This window comes from Convolutriloba macropyga, chromosome 2 (genome assembly GCF_964194025.1).
Source record: "Convolutriloba macropyga chromosome 2, txConMacr16.3, whole genome shotgun sequence".
Taxonomy (NCBI): domain Eukaryota; kingdom Metazoa; phylum Xenacoelomorpha; order Acoela; family Convolutidae; genus Convolutriloba; species Convolutriloba macropyga.
The window spans coordinates 50582215-50603528 of NC_134469.1; the positions used below are offsets into that span (position 1 = coordinate 50582215).

At 34.6% G+C, this 21314-nt stretch overlaps 1 protein-coding gene across 2 annotated transcripts in view; it reads right to left on the reverse strand.

Annotated features, from left to right (window-relative positions):
* LOC142358741 (ankyrin repeat and SAM domain-containing protein 3-like) overlaps window positions 1–19406 on the reverse strand; it is a 137895-nt gene extending 118489 nt beyond the window's left edge. For both annotated transcript variants that reach the window (XM_075410289.1, XM_075410290.1), the window contains exon 1: window positions 19203–19406. In XM_075410289.1, coding sequence (XP_075266404.1) covers window positions 19203–19375 — 173 coding nt within the window. In that variant the 5' untranslated portion in view covers window positions 19376–19406. The remainder of the gene's footprint in view (window positions 1–19202) is intronic.
* Window positions 19407–21314: the final 1908 nt, after the last annotated feature.

Below are 21314 nucleotides of genomic sequence, written 5' to 3' on the forward strand. Positions count from 1 at the left end.
GTTTCGAAGCCAGAAAAATCAAACTTTGTGCTCTTTCAAAGCCAATAAAACCTGTTTATAAGGTGATAGCCCGGTAAACACAGACAGCTTCAAAAATGGGAAAATGTCCAAAAGTCAAAAATTCAATGATAAATTGTCGGATCGAAGCCATGAAACCACAAAATTACACAAAATTAAAATCACTAGATGGATTTATCTGAAAACGCATTTTTTTGTTCATGACGTATCTACTGGAAGATTAAAAATGATCGTCTGGCCTCATTTCTGCATGAGTATGAGCTGTTGCCCAAAAAAGAATCAACAATTTTTGATTGTACAAACTAATAATAAAACGCTTATTAAGAACCTAGCCCCCAAAAAACTTCAAAAACCTAAATATCACTTAATGTTTTTAAAGCTAATTCCAGCAGTCTAAGAGCTACATTATGTACGAAGACAATCGCAACCCAACCAAAAAATGAAAAATTCAGCAAAAAGAAGCAGAAGTAGAATTTAAGGAAAAAATTAGTGACAATAAACTCCTAGGAGTCTAGTTCTGAGAATGCAGTAATGATACATGCTAGAATATGGATAACAAAACATAACAATGAAAATCATATAGAAAAATGAAGTCAAAAACAGAAAATTTCAATAAGCACTCATGGCCCGCATCACATGCCCAACCTCTTGTCTACATAAAAACGTTGAAACAGTTCAAAGATTCGAAACAAGAAAGATAAAAAAATTGTCAAAATATCACAGCTGTGTTATAATAGAACTTTTATTGATCAAATAATAGATAAAATAGAACAAACTTTTCACCAAATTTCACGCCAGAAACACAACCAATAAACTAACACTAAAATTTAAATCCATGAGGGTGAACAGAAAGCCTTTTTCTATTAATAAAAAAAAGAAACAAAAATTATATGCAAAAATCACAGAAAAGTTTCTTTTCATCCTTCAATCAAAGAAAAATGGAAATGTGTGTCTATTTTGAACTTAAAACGCACTATTACAGTGTCAGAAAATTTGTGGTATCAATTTCAGAGAGCTACATAATAAAGCACTATTGGTCAAAACTATTCATACAAAAGAACAAATTAAAACGATTGTAACAGCAGAATGGACTAAAAAACGGCCAAGAACAATTAGTCTTAACGATTGCGCCATTCTCTCGAAAAAGTATTTCTAACTAAAAAAGTCATTGCTAAACGCAGCGTATGATCAAAAATTTCTCTCGCTCAGAAAAGCCAATTCATAGAACAATTTTACTCTTTCTCTTTAGAGATCAAAACGCGTTTGGAACAAAAAGTACTTCCTGTATGAAAAACCTCAAAAAACCAATACTCTTGAAGTAAAAAACTGAGCAAGACAATAATAGCTTCATCCAGGGATTTGCTGCTCTAAAAAAACAGTCAGCTATCAAATTTAAAAAAATTAAGTATGTTTTTTACTGCAATAGGAAGCCATGATGACCTGTCACTACACAGAATTTGTTATACCACTGAAAAGAAAGTTTAAAAAAAACAAGTTTTAGAGGAAACAACGTTAAGACCGCTAAAACATTGGAGATCTACGAAATTATTACATTTGTTCAATGGTTCATAGTATCAGAGCCAGAACAACAATAATAAACAACTATTTAATCTTCTAGTCAAAGGTTGCATCTTCTCTCTAGTTAGCAAAGATTTAACTTCTCCTATTAGAGGCAAGATGCAACCTGTGTTAACCGAGACAAGGCTTCAAATTGTTGAAACAATTAAAAACCGAAGCTGTCAATGAAAATGTTATGAGTAATCACTTGAAAGAAATTTGAACATCGAGGCACACTCGTGTTAGAGGACTATCGAAAAAGACAATCGAAAAAACCGCAAGCCATGAAGAGCAACAAGAATTTTACAAAGAACTTAAGCCATACGGTGTCAAAGCCATAAAACCGTCAGCTGCAACCAAAATTTTGAATTATTGTTTGATTCACTGAAAATTGAACGAAACGTGAATGAGGTTAAAAAAAAGAAATTGTCAAAAAAACGAAAAGGTAGCAGAGATAAAAAAGGAGAAGAGAATTTTCAAAAACAATTTATTGCAAGATCCTTAATACCATAAGCTTTCAAAAGATACTACTGCAATGTTCATTCCTGTCTCAAAAATTCAATTTTGTTTTACATCAAAAGAGTTTCGAAGCCAGAAAAATCAAACTTTGTGCTCTTTCAAAGCCAATAAAACCTGTTTATAAGGTGATAGCCCGGTAAACACAGACAGCTTCAAAAATGGGAAAATGTCCAAAAGTCAAAAATTCAATGATAAATTGTCGGATCGAAGCCATGAAACCACAAAATTACACAAAATTAAAATCACTAGATGGATTTATCTGAAAACGCATTTTTTTGTTCATGACGTATCTACTGGAAGATTAAAAATGATCGTCTGGCCTCATTTCTGCATGAGTATGAGCTGTTGCCCAAAAAAGAATCAACAATTTTTGATTGTACAAACTAATAATAAAACGCTTATTAAGAACCTAGCCCCCAAAAAACTTCAAAAACCTAAATATCACTTAATGTTTTTAAAGCTAATTCCAGCAGTCTAAGAGCTACATTATGTACGAAGACAATCGCAACCCAACCAAAAAATGAAAAATTCAGCAAAAAGAAGCAGAAGTAGAATTTAAGGAAAAAATTAGTGACAATAAACTCCTAGGAGTCTAGTTCTGAGAATGCAGTAATGATACATGCTAGAATATGGATAACAAAACATAACAATGAAAATCATATAGAAAAATGAAGTCAAAAACAGAAAATTTCAATAAGCACTCATGGCCCGCATCACATGCCCAACCTCTTGTCTACATAAAAACGTTGAAACAGTTCAAAGATTCGAAACAAGAAAGATAAAAAAATTGTCAAAATATCACAGCTGTGTTATAATAGAACTTTTATTGATCAAATAATAGATAAAATAGAACAAACTTTTCACCAAATTTCACGCCAGAAACACAACCAATAAACTAACACTAAAATTTAAATCCATGAGGGTGAACAGAAAGCCTTTTTCTATTAATAAAAAAAAGAAACAAAAATTATATGCAAAAATCACAGAAAAGTTTCTTTTCATCCTTCAATCAAAGAAAAATGGAAATGTGTGTCTATTTTGAACTTAAAACGCACTATTACAGTGTCGGAAAATTTGTGGTATCAATTTCAGAGAGCTACATAATAAAGCACTATTGGTCAAAACTATTCATACAAAAGAACAAATTAAAACGATTGTAACAGCAGAATGGACTAAAAAACGGCCAAGAACAATTAGTCTTAACGATTGCGCCATTCTCTCGAAAAAGTATTTCTAACTAAAAAAGTCATTGCTAAACGCAGCGTATGATCAAAAATTTCTCTCGCTCAGAAAAGCCAATTCATAGAACAATTTTACTCTTTCTCTTTAGAGATCAAAACGCGTTTGGAACAAAAAGTACTTCCTGTATGAAAAACCTCAAAAAACCAATACTCTTGAAGTAAAAAACTGAGCAAGACAATAATAGCTTCATCCAGGGATTTGCTGCTCTAAAAAAACAGTCAGCTATCAAATTTAAAAAAATTAAGTATGTTTTTTACTGCAATAGGAAGCCATGATGACCTGTCACTACACAGAATTTGTTATACCACTGAAAAGAAAGTTAAAAAAAAACAAGTTTTAGAGGAAACAACGTTAAGACCGCTAAAACATTGGAGATCTACGAAATTATTACATTTGTTCAATGGTTCATAGTATCAGAGCCAGAACAACAATAATAAACAACTATTTAATCTTCTAGTCAAAGGTTGCATCTTCTCTCTAGTTAGCAAAGATTTAACTTCTCCTATTAGAGGCAAGATGCAACCTGTGTTAACCGAGACAAGGCTTCAAATTGTTGAAACAATTAAAAACCGAAGCTGTCAATGAAAATGTTATGAGTAATCACTTGAAAGAAATTTGAACATCGAGGCACACTCGTGTTAGAGGACTATCGAAAAAGACAATCGAAAAAACCGCAAGCCATGAAGAGCAACAAGAATTTTACAAAGAACTTAAGCCATACGGTGTCAAAGCCATAAAACCGTCAGCTGCAACCAAAATTTTGAATTATTGTTTGATTCACTGAAAATTGAACGAAACGTGAATGAGGTTAAAAAAAAGAAATTGTCAAAAAAACGAAAAGGTAGCAGAGATAAAAAAGGAGAAGAGAATTTTCAAAAACAATTTATTGCAAGATCCTTAATACCATAAGCTTTCAAAAGATACTATTGTTATGTTCATTCCTGTCTAACAAAATTCAATTTTAATTTGCATGAAAACGGTTTCGAAGCCTGAAAAGTCAAACCGTATTCACTATAAAATTTCTATATGTTCAACTTCGTGCTCTTTCAAAGCCAATAGAACCTGTTTTTAAGGTGATAATTCGGTCACAGACAACTTCAAAAATGGGCAAATGTCCAAAAGTAAAAAAAAAATTAGTTGGTACCGAAGCCATGAAACCACTAAAAAATAAAATCGCTCGATAGATTTATCTTACATTCTCGGAAAGTAAAAACGAAAGTTTTTGTTTACTGAGGCTCGTAATTTAAAATAAGTGGTTAAGTTCAAAAGATAACTGAGGCTTTCTTAAAAAAGTACAAAGACATAAGAGCCATTCATTGTAATAAGTGGTTAAGTTCAAAAGATAACTGAGGCTTTCTTAAAAAAGTACAAAGACATAAGAGCCATTAGGTATTCACTGTAAGACTAAAAAATAATCGTCGGGCCTCATTTCTGCATGCTTATGAGCTGTAGAAATATGGTATTTGTAAGGAAACTATTTTGGTCTGTAATAAACAAACAATAATGCCAATAGCTTTTAAAAACAGACCCGAAAAGATTCATTGTAACCACAAAAGATAGTTTGGCTACACACATTTTGCTATATCGCAAATTATTTTACAATTTGGATTAAGATTATTTTAAGTTAAAAACCTGCAAAGATCTCAATCCAGAACACGGTTAGTGGCAGGAAAATAAAATCTAGCCCTCTTTTGTCAAAATGTGTCAGCAGTTCATAGGTCTTAACTTCCGGCAAATGTGAATAAATTTGGCTCAAGAAACATATTTGTGCTGTTAATGATAAGGACTGAATTTCAAAAAATTTAGCAAACTTTGAGCTAAAATTGTCGCGTCAAACGAGTCGGCAACCCTCTTCTATGTTTTTAGGGAAAGCCAATAAAATGTTGTTCAACAAAACAACAAATTTTGAGCAAAATTGAGGAAGAAAACAGGAAAACGCGAACAAAAACAGCGGATATGATTGTAAAGTTCACGAAATTTTAAATTTTGGTAACCAGGAAATTAAGTGAAAAAAAAAATCTTTTCACTTCCATATACTACGCAATACGGGCTTTCTAAGGATACCAGTCACTCTTTTCTACGATCAATTTATAGATTGGTCAAAACTGACTGAACAAAAACAACAGTTGAGCATATAGTTCCGCCTCCAATAAAGAGGGTAGGAATAAAAACAGGACTTAGTTTTTAAAAATATGCTTCTTGTAAACTACTGAAGAACTTGCAATAATTCCCCTGTGTTTGCCATTAAAGCACATCAAAGGAAGGGATTTCAGGAAGAACTAAACAGTAGAGGGTCGGCACTATAGAACTCGGTATATTTACGTTTGAGTTTCCAAATTGACTTGAGGGGTAGGGGAGTCTTTTAAGATTAAGAACAACACTTCACAGCTTAAAATTGTCTCCTATAAACAGTTTCAGTGAATCCCATACTTAGAAACCTCTAAGGCTCCTAGAGAGCTGCTCAGCCATTTAATGCCCTTCGGGCGCTATCTGTTTATCTCGTTTTTTAGGACAAAGTCAAAAGATTGATGAACAATCGGTCAAGCAAAAAATTGCACAGAAAAGGCCACAGGACAAATCTAATTGCTACAAACTTTGGTTGAGAGCAATTAAAAACAAAGTTAACAATACGAAATGGAAATTTCAAAACCTGAAGAATAATTTAAAAGCTAAAACTAATATTTTTAGAGTTAGAGGCGAGACAAAATCAAAAAACATACATTTTTCACGATTAAAATTCTGTCTATTTTTTTCTCATAAAAAAACTTAATGAGAAAGACAAAATAGCAACACATAAACAGTAAACTTGACCAATTGACTTCAATTTAAAGGAAAGATAAGGGACCTGTCTTTATTGAGAATAATTGACAAATAGACAAAACAGAAAGGGCAAAAAAAGAAAATTCAATAAAACTTTTTGAAATTCATTTAAATTCAAAGTCATGAAAGCAATTAGCTATCAAGTGAAATCATTCATAGGCTTCCTTTAGACCTTGATACGATCCGTAAAGACATTTGTTTCAGCAACATTGTGATGATCGACATGATAGCAAAAGAGAACCTCAAGGCTTGGAAAATGTCAAAAAATTAAAACATCAAGGACTATAATATAATTTTGTTTAAAAACATGCCACCTCTCTTTGCTGAAGCGACAATAAAAAGTAGCAGAAACCGGATTGAAACTGGCAAATCTCAAACTACCATTAGTTTTTTCAAAACAAACTGTTTAAAAGCGTGAGGCATAACCGTGAGCGTTCAATTCTGAATAGTAAAAATTTTAACTAGCTACTGTTTACAAAACCAATTGTACAATTCATTGATGAGACTAAGTTGAGAGACTACACATTAACAATGAAAACAAGCAGAACTGAAAAAACATGAACGATTTTCTGCAAATGGTGTTGAAGTGATTAAACCAAGCGCTCGATAAATTATGTATGTCCATTGCCTCCCATAGCACGTACATTGGACCAATCAATAATTAAAGTTTGATTTGAAATAATTCTGGTCTGTAACTAACATCTGCAACACAATCAAAAGATGCAAAAAAAATTTAAAATGCAGCGCCCCATTACAACCAAGATAACAGGCTTTCTTAAAAAAGTACAAAGACATAAGAGCCATTAGGTATTCACTGTGAGACTAAAAAATAATCGTCGGGCCTCATTTCTGCATGATTATGAGCTGTAAAAAAATGGTATTTGTTAGGAAACTATTTTGGTCTGTAATAAACAAACAATAATGCCACAAGCTTTTAAAAACAGACCCAAAAAGATTCATTAAATTTTGATTGTCAAAAACAACGATGAAACCAAAAGCAGCCTTGATAAAGCTGAGCATTAAAAAAGTAAGTAATCGGACCAATTGTAACCAAAAAATGAAAGTTTGGCTACACACATTTTGCTATATCGCAAATTATTTTACGATTTGGATTAAGATTATTTTAAGTTAAAAACCTGCAAAAATCTCAATCCAGAACACGGTTAGTGGCAGGAAAATAAGAACTAGCCCTCTTTTGTCAAAATGTGTCAGCAGTTCATAGGTCTCTACTTCCAGCAAATGTGAATAAATTTGGCTCAAGAAACATATTTGTGCTATTAATGATAAGCACTGAATTTTAAAAAATTTAGCAAACTTTGAGCTAAAATTGTCCCATCAAAGGAGTCGGCAACCCTCTTCTATGTTTTTAGGGAAAACCAATAAAAATTTTGTTCAGCAAAACAAAATATTTTGAGAAAAATTGAGGAAAAAAACAGGAAAACGCGAACAAAAACAGCGGATATGATTGTAAAGTTCATGAAATTTTAAATTTTGGTAACCAAGAAAATAGGTGAAAAATCTTTTCACTTCCATATTCTACGCAGTACGGGCTTTCTAAGGATACCAGTCACTCTTTTCTACGATCAATTTATAGATTGGTCAACACTGACTGAACAAAAACAACAGTTGACCATATAGTTCCTCCTCCAATAAAGAGGGTCGGAATAAAAACAGGACTTAGTTTTTAAAAATATGCTTCTTGTAAACTACTGAAGAACTTGCAATAATTCTCCTGTGTTTGCCATAAAAGCACATCAATGGAAGGGATTTCAAGAAGAGCTAAACAGTAGAGGGTCGGCACTATAGAACTCGGTATATTTACGTTTGAGTTTCCAAATTGACTTGAGGGGCAGGGGAGTCTTTTAAGATTAAGAACAACCCTTCACAATTTAAAATTGTCTCCTATAAACATCTTCAGTGAATCCCATACTTAGAAAATTCTAAGGCTCCTAGAGAGCCACTCAGCCATTTAATGCCCTTCGGGCGCTACCTGTTTACCTCGTTTTTTTTAGGACAATGTCAAAAGATTGATGAACAATCGGTCAAAGCAAAAACTTGCACAGAAAAGGCCACAGGACAAATCTAATTGCTACAAACTTTGGTTGAGAGCAATTAAAAACAAAGTTAACAATACGAAATGGAAAGTTCAAAACCTGAAGAATAATTTAAAAGCTAAAACCAATATTTTTAGAGCAACGCCCGGTTGATGAAAACACTGTTTATTTCTCGTAATACTTAATTTTTGAATATAATCTCCAACGCACTGAGCACTTTTGAGACCTGGCAAAGTTATGTCAAGTGTAATATCATGAGTCCTAAGGTAGTTTAATCACTGAGACTGACACTATGATGTTAACAAGGAGGCTCAGTAATGTGCGTTCGCGCACAATGTTCAGACCCCCCTCGACCAAGTTTTTGACTTAATTGTCCACCGATTGAGAAAGAAATAGAACAATTTCAAAAATCAATAATTTTTTAGAAATAATTGGTGTATCCATTTAAAAAAATTTTTAAGAAGAGTTAGAGGCAAGACAAAATCAAAAAACATACATTTTTCACGATTAAAACTCTGTCTATCTTTTTCTCTTAAAAACAATTAATGAAAAAGACAAAATAGCATCACATAAACAGTAAACTTGACCAATAGACTTGAATTTAAAGGAAAGATAAGGGACCTGTCTTTATTGAGAATAATTGACAAATAGACACAACAGAAAGGGCAAAAATAGAAAATTCAATAAAACTTTTTGAAAATCATTTAAATGCAAAGTCATGAAAGCAATTAGCTATCAAGTGAAATCATTCATAGGCTTCCTTTAGACCTTGATACGATCCGTAAGGACCATTGTTTCAGCAACATTGTGATGATCGACATGATAGCAAAAGAGAACCTCAAGGCTCTGAAAATGTCAAAAAATAAAAACATCAAGGACTATAATATGATTTTCTTTAGAAATATGCCACCTTTCTTTGCAGAAACGACAAAAAAGTAGCACAAACCGGATTGAAATTGGCAAATCTCAAACTACCATTAATTTTTTCCAGACAAACCGTTTAAAATCGTGAGGCATAACCGTGAGCGTTCAATTTTAAATGGTAAAAAATTTAACTAGCTACAGCTTACAAAACCAATTGTACAATTCATTGATGAGACTAAGTTGAGAGACTACACATTAATACTGAAAACAAGCAGAACTCAAAAAACATGAAAGATTTTCTGCAAATGGTGTTGAAGTGTTTAAACCATATGCTTTGCGCTCGAAAAATTATGTATATCCATTGCCTCCCATAGCACGTACATTGGACCAATCAATAATTAAAGTTTGATTTGAAATAATTCTGGTCTGTAACTAACATCTGCAACAAACAATCAAAAGATGCAAAAAAATTTTAAAATGCAGCACCCCATTACAACCAAGATAACTGAGGCTTTCTCAAAAAAGTACAAAGACATAAGAGCCATTAGGTACTCACTGTAAGACTAAAAAATAATCGTCGGGTCTCATTTCTGCATGATTATGAGCTGTAGAAAAATGGTATTTGTTAGGAAACTATTTTGGTCTGTAATAAGCAAACAATAATGCCAATAGCTTTTAAAAACATACCCGAAAAGATTCATTACATATTTTGATTGTCAAAAACAACGATGAGACCAAAAGCAGCCTTGATAAAGCTGAGCATTAAAAAAATAAGCAATCGGACCAATTGTAACCAAAAAAGATAGTTTGGCTACACACATTTTGCTATATCGCAAATTATTTTACGATTTGGATTGAGATTATTTTAAGTTAAAAACCTGCAAAGATCTCAATCCAGAACACGGTTAGTGGCAGGAAAATAAGAACTAGCCCCCTTTTGTCAAAATATGTCAGCAGTCAGTTCATAGGTCTCTACTTCCGGCAAATGTGAATAGATTTGGCTCAAGAAACATATTTGTGCTAATAATGATAAGGACTGAATTTTAAAAAATTTAGCAAACTTTGAGCTAAAATTGTCGCATCAAATGAGTCGGCAACCCTCTTCTATGTTTTTAGGGAAAGCCAATAAAATGTGGTTCAACAAAACAACAAATTTTGAGCAAAATTGAGGAAGAAAACAGGAAAACGCGAACAAAAACAGCGGTTATGATTGTAAAATTCACGAAATTTTAAATTTCGGTAACCAGGAAATTAAGTGAAAAAAAAATCTTTTCACTTCCATATACTACGCAATACGGGCTTTCTAAGGTTACCAGTCACTCTTTTCTACGATCAATTTATAGATTGGTCAACACTGACTGAACAAAAACAACAGTTGAGCATATAGTTCCGCCTCCAATAAAGAGGGTAGGAATAAAAACAGGACTTAGTTTTTAAAAATATGCTTCTTGTAAACTACTGAAGAACTTGCAATAATTCTCTTGTGTTTGCCATTAAAGCACATCAATGGAAGGGATTTCAAGAAGAGCTAAAGAGTAGAGGGTCGGCAGTATAGAACTCGGTATATTTACGTTTGAGTTTCCAAATTGACCTGAGGGGCAGGGGAGTCTCTTAAGATTAAGAACAACCCTTCACAACTTAAAATTGTCTCCTATAAACATATTCAGTGAATCCCACAATTAGAAAATTCTAAGGCTCCTAGAGAGCTACTCAGCCATTTAATGCCCTTCGGGCGCTACCTGTTTACCTTGTTTTTTTTAGGACAAAGTCAAAAAATAAGCAATCGGACCAATTGTAACCAAAAAAGATAGTTTGGCTACACACATTTTGCTATATCGCAAATTATTTTACGATTTGGATTGAGATTATTTTAAGTTAAAAACCTGCAAAGATCTCAATCCAGAACACGGTTAGTGGCAGGAAAATAAGAACTAGCCCCCTTTTGTCAAAATATGTCAGCAGTCAGTTCATAGGTCTCTACTTCCGGCAAATGTGAATAGATTTGGCTCAAGAAACATATTTGTGCTAATAATGATAAGGACTGAATTTTAAAAAATTTAGCAAACTTTGAGCTAAAATTGTCGCATCAAATGAGTCGGCAACCCTCTTCTATGTTTTTAGGGAAAGCCAATAAAATGTGGTTCAACAAAACAACAAATTTTGAGCAAAATTGAGGAAGAAAACAGGAAAACGCGAACAAAAACAGCGGATATGATTGTAAAATTCACGAAATTTTAAATTTTGGTAACCAGGAAATTAAGTGAAAAAAAAATCTTTTCACTTCCATATACTACGCAATACGGGCTTTCTAAGGATACCAGTCACTCTTTTCTACGATCAATTTATAGATTGGTCAAAACTGACTGAACAAAAACAACAGTTGAGCATATAGTTCCGCCTCCAATAAAGAGGGTAGGAATAAAAACAGGACTTAGTTTTTAAAAATATGCTTCTTGTAAACTACTGAAGAACTTGCAATAATTCTCTTGTGTTTGCCATTAAAGCACATCAATGGAAGGGATTTCAAGAAGAGCTAAAGAGTAGAGGGTCGGCAGTATAGAACTCGGTATATTTACGTTTGAGTTTCCAAATTGACCTGAGGGGCAGGGGAGTCTCTTAAGATTAAGAACAACCCTTCACAACTTAAAATTGTCTCCTATAAACATATTCAGTGAATCCCACAATTAGAAAATTCTAAGGCTCCTAGAGAGCTACTCAGCCATTTAATGCCCTTCGGGCGCTACCTGTTTACCTCGTTTTTTTTAGGACAAAGTCAAAAGATTGATGAACAATCGGTCAAAGCAAAAACTTGCACAGAAAAGGCCACAGGACAAATCTAATTGCTACAAACTTTGGTTGAGAGCAATTAAAAACAAAGTTAACAATACGAAATGGAAAGTTCAAAACCTGAAGAATAATTTAAAAGCTAAAACCAATATTTTTAGAGCAACGCCCGTTTGATGAAAACACTGTTTATTTCTCGTAATACTTAATCATGAGTCCTAAGGTAGTTTAATCACTGAGACTGACACTATGATGTTAACAAGGAGGCTCAGTAATGTGCGTTCGCGCACATTGTTCAGACCCCCACTCGACCAAGTTTTTGACTTAATCGTCCACCGATTGAGAAAGAAATAGAACAATTTCAAAAAAGTTTTTCAGAAATAATTGGTGTATCCATTTAAAAAAATTTTTTAAGAAGAGTTAGAGGCGAGACAAAATCAAAAAACATACATTTTTCACGATTAAAACTCTGTCTATCTTTTTCTCTTAAAAACACTTAATGAAAAAGACAAAATAGCATCACATAAACAGTAAACTTGACCAATTGACTTGAATTTAAAGGAAAGATAAGGGAGCTGTCTTTATTGAGAATAATTGACAAATAGACACAACAGAAAGGGCAAAAATAGAAAATTCAATAAAACTTTTTGAAAATCATTTAAATGCAAAGTCATGAAAGCAATTAGCTATCAAGTGAAATCATTCATAGGCTTCCTTTAGACCTTGATACGATCCGTAAAGACCATTGTTTCAGCAACATTGTGATGATCGACATGATAGCAAAAGAGAACCTCAAGGCTCGGGAAATGTCAAAAAATAAAAACATCAAGGACTATAATATGATTTTCTTTAAAAATATGCCACCTCTCTTTGCTGAAACGACAATAAAAAGTAGCAGAAACCGGATTGAAATTGGCAAATCTCAAACCACCATTAATTTTTTCAAAAACTGTTTAAAAGCGTGAGGCATAATCGTGAGCGTTCAATTTTAAATGGTAAAAATTTTAACCAGCTACTGTTTACAAAACCAATTGTACAATTCATTGATGAGACTAAGTTGAGAGACTACACATTAATACTGAAAACAAGCAGAACTCAAAAAACATGAACGATTTTCTGCAAATGGTGTTGAAGTGATTAAACCAAGCGCTCAAAAAATTATGTATGTCCATTGCCTCCCATAGCACGTACATTGGACCAATCAATAATTAAAGTTTGATTTGAAATAATTCTGGTCTGTAACTAACATCTGCAACACACAATCAAAAGATGCAACAAAATTTTAAAATGCAGCGCCCCATTACAACCAATTAATTCATGAACTATAAAATTTCTTAGCTAGACCTAAAATTGTCCAGCTGCTGCTGCTTCTCGATCAAAATGAAATATGTTCCAAAAGTTATCGAATCAGCTAATTTGACCAAAAAGTTATTAAATCAAGGACAAATGATGAACTTCATAATGATCTTGTTGATGCTTCAATGTGACCTATGGTTGAAGAAGGGAGGCTGTTTATTTGACTCATCTACTTTCGTCATTAGTTATTTGTTTTTTAATGCTCTGTCTTTTGTTTTACTTTCTCAGCTGTTGAAATTGAAATACCACAATCTGTTCCTACGACTGAAGTTGAAACACCCAGCTGTAAACTCGCCTACAAACGAGCTGAAAGGGACTTAACAAAGCAATCGCCTGAGCCTTTCAATCCCTATTGCCATAACAATGTAGATGAACTTATAAATCAATGGTATAATTGGTTCTGGAAACTTATTGAAGGATTCACTCCGAGAGTTACTCAGCATTGCGCTGCACTGCCGCCATGGTACTCTAGCTATACTTCAAACCTCGTCACAAATCAAACTGAACAATCAAACGTCACATTCAAGCTAAACTTCAATCCTCGGAAAATACATATAGAAGAACAACATTTTTACGTTACAATCACAATGTCCAGTTCAGAGCACTCAAATTATAAACATTTAGGTAGGTACAAACGCCCCATTTAATAAGAATTTTGGGTCGATTGAAGGCAAAACTCTACGCAGAGCTGGAAAATCTTAAACTCGTGCTATTTGTTCCTTTCATTTAAAATATCAGGGGGGTAAGATCTCCACGCCTTGAAACAGGACAAACCTTCTAGAGTTGAAGCCTCTGGCCAAACAATAAGCTCAACATATTGACAAAGATCTTACTAGGTACAAAAAAAGTCTTACTCAGCCTTCAATAGGTCTCGAACAGCATCATAAAGCCCCAAAGATGCCGCAGTATGAAGATCAAGAGCTATCGGTTGGAAATTTGGGTCGTCAATTCCTCCGTACATTCATTCCAAATTACCTCTTTCTTCTTAAAATCTTGAGTTTCCAGGGGATCAAAATCAAATATCTTTAGTCACCATACCCAATCATTCCACAACCAACCTGAAAATTGAGGAAGCATAAACAAAGCACCGCGCATGATTCAGAAGCCTCGTGAGCGTGATACTTGTAGATGCACGTGCTAATTTTCTACATAGTAACGTACTATAGAACAACATATTATTTGTAACTGGGGCCCTGATGAAAGCAGTAGCGAAGCCTACAAGTACCATGAATCTATTAAAAAGAACCTGAGGTTGAGAAAGCAACATATTGTCCGCTTGTCTATGCATGCACTGGTGGAGCTGGCCCATCAGCTTCAAAAGCGCTGACACAACTGGCATCAAAGATCTCTGCGCGAAAAGAGCATAGCTACGCTGATATCACATAGAAAAATCAGCTTTGCTCTCCTAAGGAGTTCCCGATCTGTTCTGTTCCCCCTCCCCAGCTTAGTGAGCATAAATTTTTTATGACCCCCAGGCGCACGCGCTAATTTCTAACATAATAATGTGCTATTTAACAAATAATTTGCAACCGGGGGTCATAAAAACACGGGAGGGAACAGAATAGATCCAATGTTCCATCCTCTGCATTCGTGGGTCAAGGACGCTTAGGCGGCGCGAAATTGTTGATGATTCAAAGGGAGCTGTGGTTGAAGAAGATAGGCTGTTTGTTTGACTCATCTACTTTCGTCATTAGTTATTTGTTTTTTAATGCTCTGTCTTTTGTTTTACATTCTCAGCTGTTGAATTTACCACAATCTGTTCCTACGACTGACGTTGAAACACCAAGCTACAAACTCTCCTACAAACGACCTGACTGAGATGGACTTAACAAAGCAATCGCAGCTGAGCCTTTCAACCCCTATTGCGATAGCAATGTAGATGAACTTGTAAATCAATGGTATAATTGGTTCTGGAAACTTATTGAACGATTAATTCCGAGAGTTACTCAGCACTGCGCTGCACTGCCGCCATGGTACTCTAGCTACCTTTCAAACCTCGTCAAACGTCATAACACGATGAAGCGAGCAAAGAAACCTAAGTCTTTGGAAAATACAATAAAATTCAAATAGCTGTAGAAACTGATAAAATCTAGCGCAAAGGATGACCTTAAGGACTATGAAACAACAGTTTTTGAAGGGCGCACAATCGGCAAAATCCAAAAATACCTTGAGTCGATCAAAAAATCTGCAAACATTCCTCAACTTGTTTGTATGTATTACCATTTTGTTGATGAGTTAAACAATACGAAATGCTTTATGAAGATGTAGTGCTGGGAGGGACCCGAAACAGCCAATATTCAGCCAGTTCTGGGGAGGTGCATTTCTTAATATATCTTTTTTAGTTTTACTTGTAACTGGGGGCGTTAAAAACACTTGGGGGGGCGAAAAAATATCCTACATTTGTTTGTCAAGTCGTGATTTGTTTGTCAATAGGAGTTAGACACCAGTAATGAAGAGAGTCGGTCATCATATTGATCGGGCAAACGAGTAGTGAATTCGACGGGTACGGTGGCTACTTAATAAAATTTGAATCTCCGTTTCTGCCTCCCTCCAGCTTAGTGGGTGCATATTATTTGCAACATACGTTTTGTGGCGCCATACTGAAATTGAATACCAGTAAAACAGAATTTATGAAAGCAGTGCGAAAAATTCTTTCAATGTCGCTCTAATACTCCCAATGGATTCAAAATTTTCGAATCATGTGAATTTCCTTGGCTTCATTCTGAATGACAAACGTTTACTTTCAAAGCAAAATTCAATAATGTAAAAGCTAAAACTAAGATAATACTTTTAGAGCAACGCCCGTTTGATGAAAACACTGTTTATTTCTCTTAAAACTTAATTTTTGAATATAATTTCCAACGCACTGAGAACTTTTGAGACCTCGCAAATTTATGTCAAGTGTAATATCATGAGTCCTTAATTAGTCAAAAAAGACAAAACTTAACGAAAAAGACAGAAAAGCATCACAGAAACAGTAAACTTGACCAATTGTCTTGAATTTAAAGGAATGATAAGGGACCTGTATTTATTGAGAATAATTGACAAATAGACAACAGAAAGGGTAAAAATAGGAAATTCAATATAAAACTTTGGAAAATCATTTAAATTCGAAGTCATGAAAGCAATTAGCTATCAACTGAAGTCATTCATTGGCTTCCTTTAGACCTCGATACAATCCATAAAGACCATTGTTTCAGCAACATTGAGATGATCGACAAGATAGCAAAAGAGAACCTCAAGAATTGGAAAATGTCAAAAAATAAAAATTTCAAGAAAATTTGTAGTATTAACGCCAAAAAACCATTATTTAAAGAAAAACATCAAGGAATATAATATGACTTTCTTTAAAAACATGCCACCTCTCTCTTTGCTGAGATGACAATAAAAAGTAGCAGAAACCGGATTGAAATTGCCAAATCTCAAATTACCATTGATTTTTCCAAAACCAATTGTTTAAAAGCGTGAGGCATAACCGTGAGCCTTCAATTTTAAATGGTAAAAATTTTATTTTGCTACTGCCAAAAAAACCAATTGTACAATTCATTGATGAGACTAAGTTGAGAGACTACACATTAATACTGAATACAAGCAGAACTCAAAAATTCATGAACCATTTCCTGCAAATGGTGTTGAAGTGATAAAATTATATGCTTTGCGCTCGAAAGACTATGGATGTCCATTGCCTCCCATAGCACGTACATTGGACCAATCAATAAGTAAAGTTTGAATTGAAATAATTCTGGTCTGTAACTAACATCTGCAACAAACAATCAAAAGATGCAAAAAAAATTAAAATGCAGCGCCCAATTACAACCAATTAATTCTTGAACTATAAAATTTTTTAGCTAGAACTAAAATTGTCCAGCTACTGCTGCTTCTCGATCAAAATGAAATATGTTCCAAAAGTTACCGAATCAGCTAATTTGACCAAAAAGTGATTAAATCAAGATCAAATGATGAACTTGACAATTATCTTGTTGATGCTTCAATGTAAGCTCTGGTTGAAGAAGGGAGGCTGTTTGTTTGACTCATCTACTTTCGCCATTAGTTATTAGTTTTTTAATGCTCTGTATTTTGTTTTACTTTCTCAGCTGTTGAATTTGAAATACCACAATCTGTTCCTACGACTGAAGTTGAAACACCCAGCTATAAAGTCGCCTACAAACAAGCTGACTGGGAATTAACAAAGCAATCGCAGCCGAGCCTTTCAATGCCTATTGCCATAGCAATTTAGATGAACTTGTAAATCAATGGTATAATTGGTTCTGGAAACTTATTGAAGGATTCATTCCGAGAGTTACTCAGCACTGCGCTGCACTGCCACCATGGTACTCTAGCTATACTTCAAACCTCATCAAACGTCTTAACACGATGAAGCGAGCAAAGAAACCTAAGTCTTTGGAAAATACAATAAAACTCAAAAAGCTGGAGAAACTGATGAAATGTAGCGCAAAGGATGACCTTAAGGACTATGAAACAACAGTTTTTGATATTTATCGAGTTAAATTACAAAAAAAAACAGGATGTATCAACTGAAAGCAATAAACAGTTTTTTTAAAATAGCTCCACCGATAGAGAATTAGACATTTGATAAATTACACTCAGTCATAAGACCAGAAAAAGAACATCACATGCTGGCAAAACTCATGAGTGAAGTAAAAATTTACAAAACATTTGTCGGAGCCGTAATAACCATGAGTTTTACTCATAAAATACAATATTAATTCAATAGACTTTATTGGATCATAAGGGAACTTTTTGTTAGTTAAGACTGTAAAAAGACTTTTTTAATGATGATGAAAAAAAATTTAAAAATGTTTTTCAAAAAGGCCAGTCCGAGAATACAATCTGAACCATTTTTCATTGCAAAAAAACAACGATGAGACCAAAACTGGCCTTGCTTGCCCTGCGCAGCTGTTAAAAACTCATTTGTTCTAAAAATTTGGGTAATAGCTTTTTTGGCAAGCGAAAATCTGAACATAAAAAAAATAAACTCTGCATTTATATAAGTATCGGTTTGTGGCGATAAACCGCAAAAATTTAGCTGAAAACTTTGCCACAACAACTGGTTCAAACTATTCATCAACTCTCTCCTATCCGTAAACGTAAAACCAATAAGACTATTGAGAACAACATTATTAAATTTTAAAATTATTGATCAAATTTTAAGCCACCATAACTCCTCGGAAAAAGCGAAATTCAAAAAATCTTTTTTACATGATATTCTACGCTTAACAAGCTTACTAACTATACCACTCACAATCCTGTGCTATGAATATACCAATCGGAGAAACTTGACTGAACAAAAAAAAAACACTTGAGTATACGGAGGATCGAAAGTGGGTCGGAATAATTAACAATTAAAAATTTCAGAACTTACTTCGTTTAGATGCCAACTAGAAATTATGCTGTCATGCAGTATCTTTTTATCAATAGAACTAAGAAAATTTTTTTAACTTACTGCATTTTAGGTTCATATTAATGAGCAAAACATAGGACTCGATATAAGGAAACTTCTGTAAAATTGATTTCATGACAAAGAAAAATGTGAAGCAGTATTCAGAAAAATTTGGCTGAACCGGTTAATGTGGATAGGGCAAATACCTGGTTCCGTGCATTATTCGTCAACAAATTAAAACAGAAAATCGCATTTTAGACGACCACTTTTTAAAAAGGAAAATACAGTTAGAAAAACAACATTTTTACGTTACAATCACAATGTCCAGTTCAGAGCACTCAAATTATAAACATTTAGCTGGTTACAAACGCCCCATTTAATAAGAATTTTGGGTCAATTGAGGGCAAAACTCTACGCAGAGCTGGAAAATCTTAAACTCGTGCTATTTGTTCCTTTCATATAAAATATCAGGGGGGTAAGATCTCCACGCCTTGAAACAGGACAAACCTTCTAGAGTTTAAGCCTCTGGCCAACCAATAAGCTCAACATATTGACAAAGATCTTACTAGGTACAAAAAAAGTCTTACTCAGCCTTCAAAAGGTCTCGAACAGCATCATAAAGCCCCAAAGATGCCGCAGTATGAAGATCAAGAGCTATCGGTTGAAAATTTGGGTCGTCAGCTCCTCCGTACATCCATTCATTCCAAATTACCTCTTTCTTCTTAAAATCTTGAGTTTCCAGGGGATCAAAATCAAACATCTTTAGTCACCATACCCAATCATTCCACAACCAACCTGAAAATTGAGGAAGCATTAAAAAAGCACCGCGCATGATTCAGAAGCCTCGTGAGCGTGATACTTGTAGACGCACGTGCTAATTTTCTACATTGTAACGTACTATAGAACAACATATTATTTGTAACTGGGGCCCTGATGAAAGCAGTAGCGAAGCCTACAAGTACCATGAATCTATTAAAAAGAACCAAAATGAAGAAAGAATAACTGAGGTTGAGAGAGCAACATTGTCCGCTTGTCTATGCATGCACTGGTGGAGCTGGCCCATCAGCTTCAAAAGCGCTGACACAACTGGCATCAAAGATCTCTGCGCGAAAAGAGCACCGCTACGCTGATATCACATATAAGAAAAATCAGCTTTGCTCTCCTAAGGAGTTCCCGATCTGTTCTGTTCCCCCTCCCCAGCTTAGTGAGCATAAATTTTTTATGACCCCCAGACGCACGCGCTAATTTCTAACATAATAATGTGCTATATAACAAATAATTTGCAACCGGGGGTCATAAAAACACGGGGGGGGGGGACAAAATAGATCCGATGTTCCATCCTCTGCATTCGTGGGTCAAGGACGCTTAGGCGGCGCGAAATTGTTGATGATTCAAAGGGAACTGTGGTTGAAGAAGAGAGGCTGTTTGTTTGACTCATCTACTTTCGTCATTAGTCTTTTGTTTTACATTCTCAGCTGTTGAAATTACCACAATCTGTTCCTACGACTGACGTTGAAACACCAAGCAACAAACTCTCCTACAAACGACCTGACTGAGATGGACTTAACAAAGCAATCGCAGCTGAGCCTTTCAATCCCTATTGCGATAGCAATGTAGATAAACTTGTAAATCAGTGGTATAATTGGTTCTGGAAACTTATTGAACGATTCATTCCGAGAGTTACTCAGCACTGCGCTGCACTGCCGCCATGGTACCCTAGCTACCTTTCAAACCTCGTCAAACGTCATAACACGATGAAGCGAGGAAAGAAACCTAAATCTTTGGAAAATACAATAAAATTCAAAAAGCTGGAGAAACTGATAAAATCTAGCGCAAAGGATGACCTTGAGGACTATGAAACAACAGTTTTTGAAGGGCGCACACTCGGCAAAATCCAAAAATACCTTAAGTCGATCAAAAAATCTGCAAACATTCCTCAACTTGTTTGTATATATTACCATTTTGTTGATGAGTTAAACAATACGAAATGCTTTATGTAGATGTAGTGTTGGGAGGGAAAAGACCAGCCAATATTCACCCAGTTCTGGGGAGGGGCATTTCTTAATTTGTTTTTTTAGTTTTATTTGTAACTGGGGGTATAAAAAAACAGTTGAGGGGGGGGCGAAAAATAAATCCAACGTTTGTTTTTCAAATAGTGATTTGGTTGTCAATAGGAGTTAGACTCCAGTAATGAAGAGTGTCGGTCATCATATTGTTCGGGCAAACGAGTAATGAATTCGACGCGTACAGTAACTACTTAAAAAAATTTGGATCTGTTTGTGCCTCCCTCCAGCTTAGTAGGTGCATATTATTTGCAACCCAAGTTTTGTGGCGCCAAACTGAAATTGAATACCAGTAAAACAGAATTTATGAAAGTAGTGAAATTCTTTCAATGTCGATCTAATACTCCCTATGGATTCCAAATTTTCGAATCATGTGAATTTCCTTGGCTTCATTCTGAATGACAAACTTTTATTTTCGAGAAAATCAGCACAGATACTTCTGCCTGCTACTATATGCAACGAAAGATCTATTCTATCAGAGACACACTTGACAATGATGTCCTGATAGAGTTGGTAAGAGCGGTCTTTCCCATTATAGCCCCCCCCCCCCAGCTTAGTGGTCATATAGCCCCCCCCCCCCCAGATGAAAATTCATAACCACCTCTTTAACACAAAATCGGAAATCGATGTAGGCAA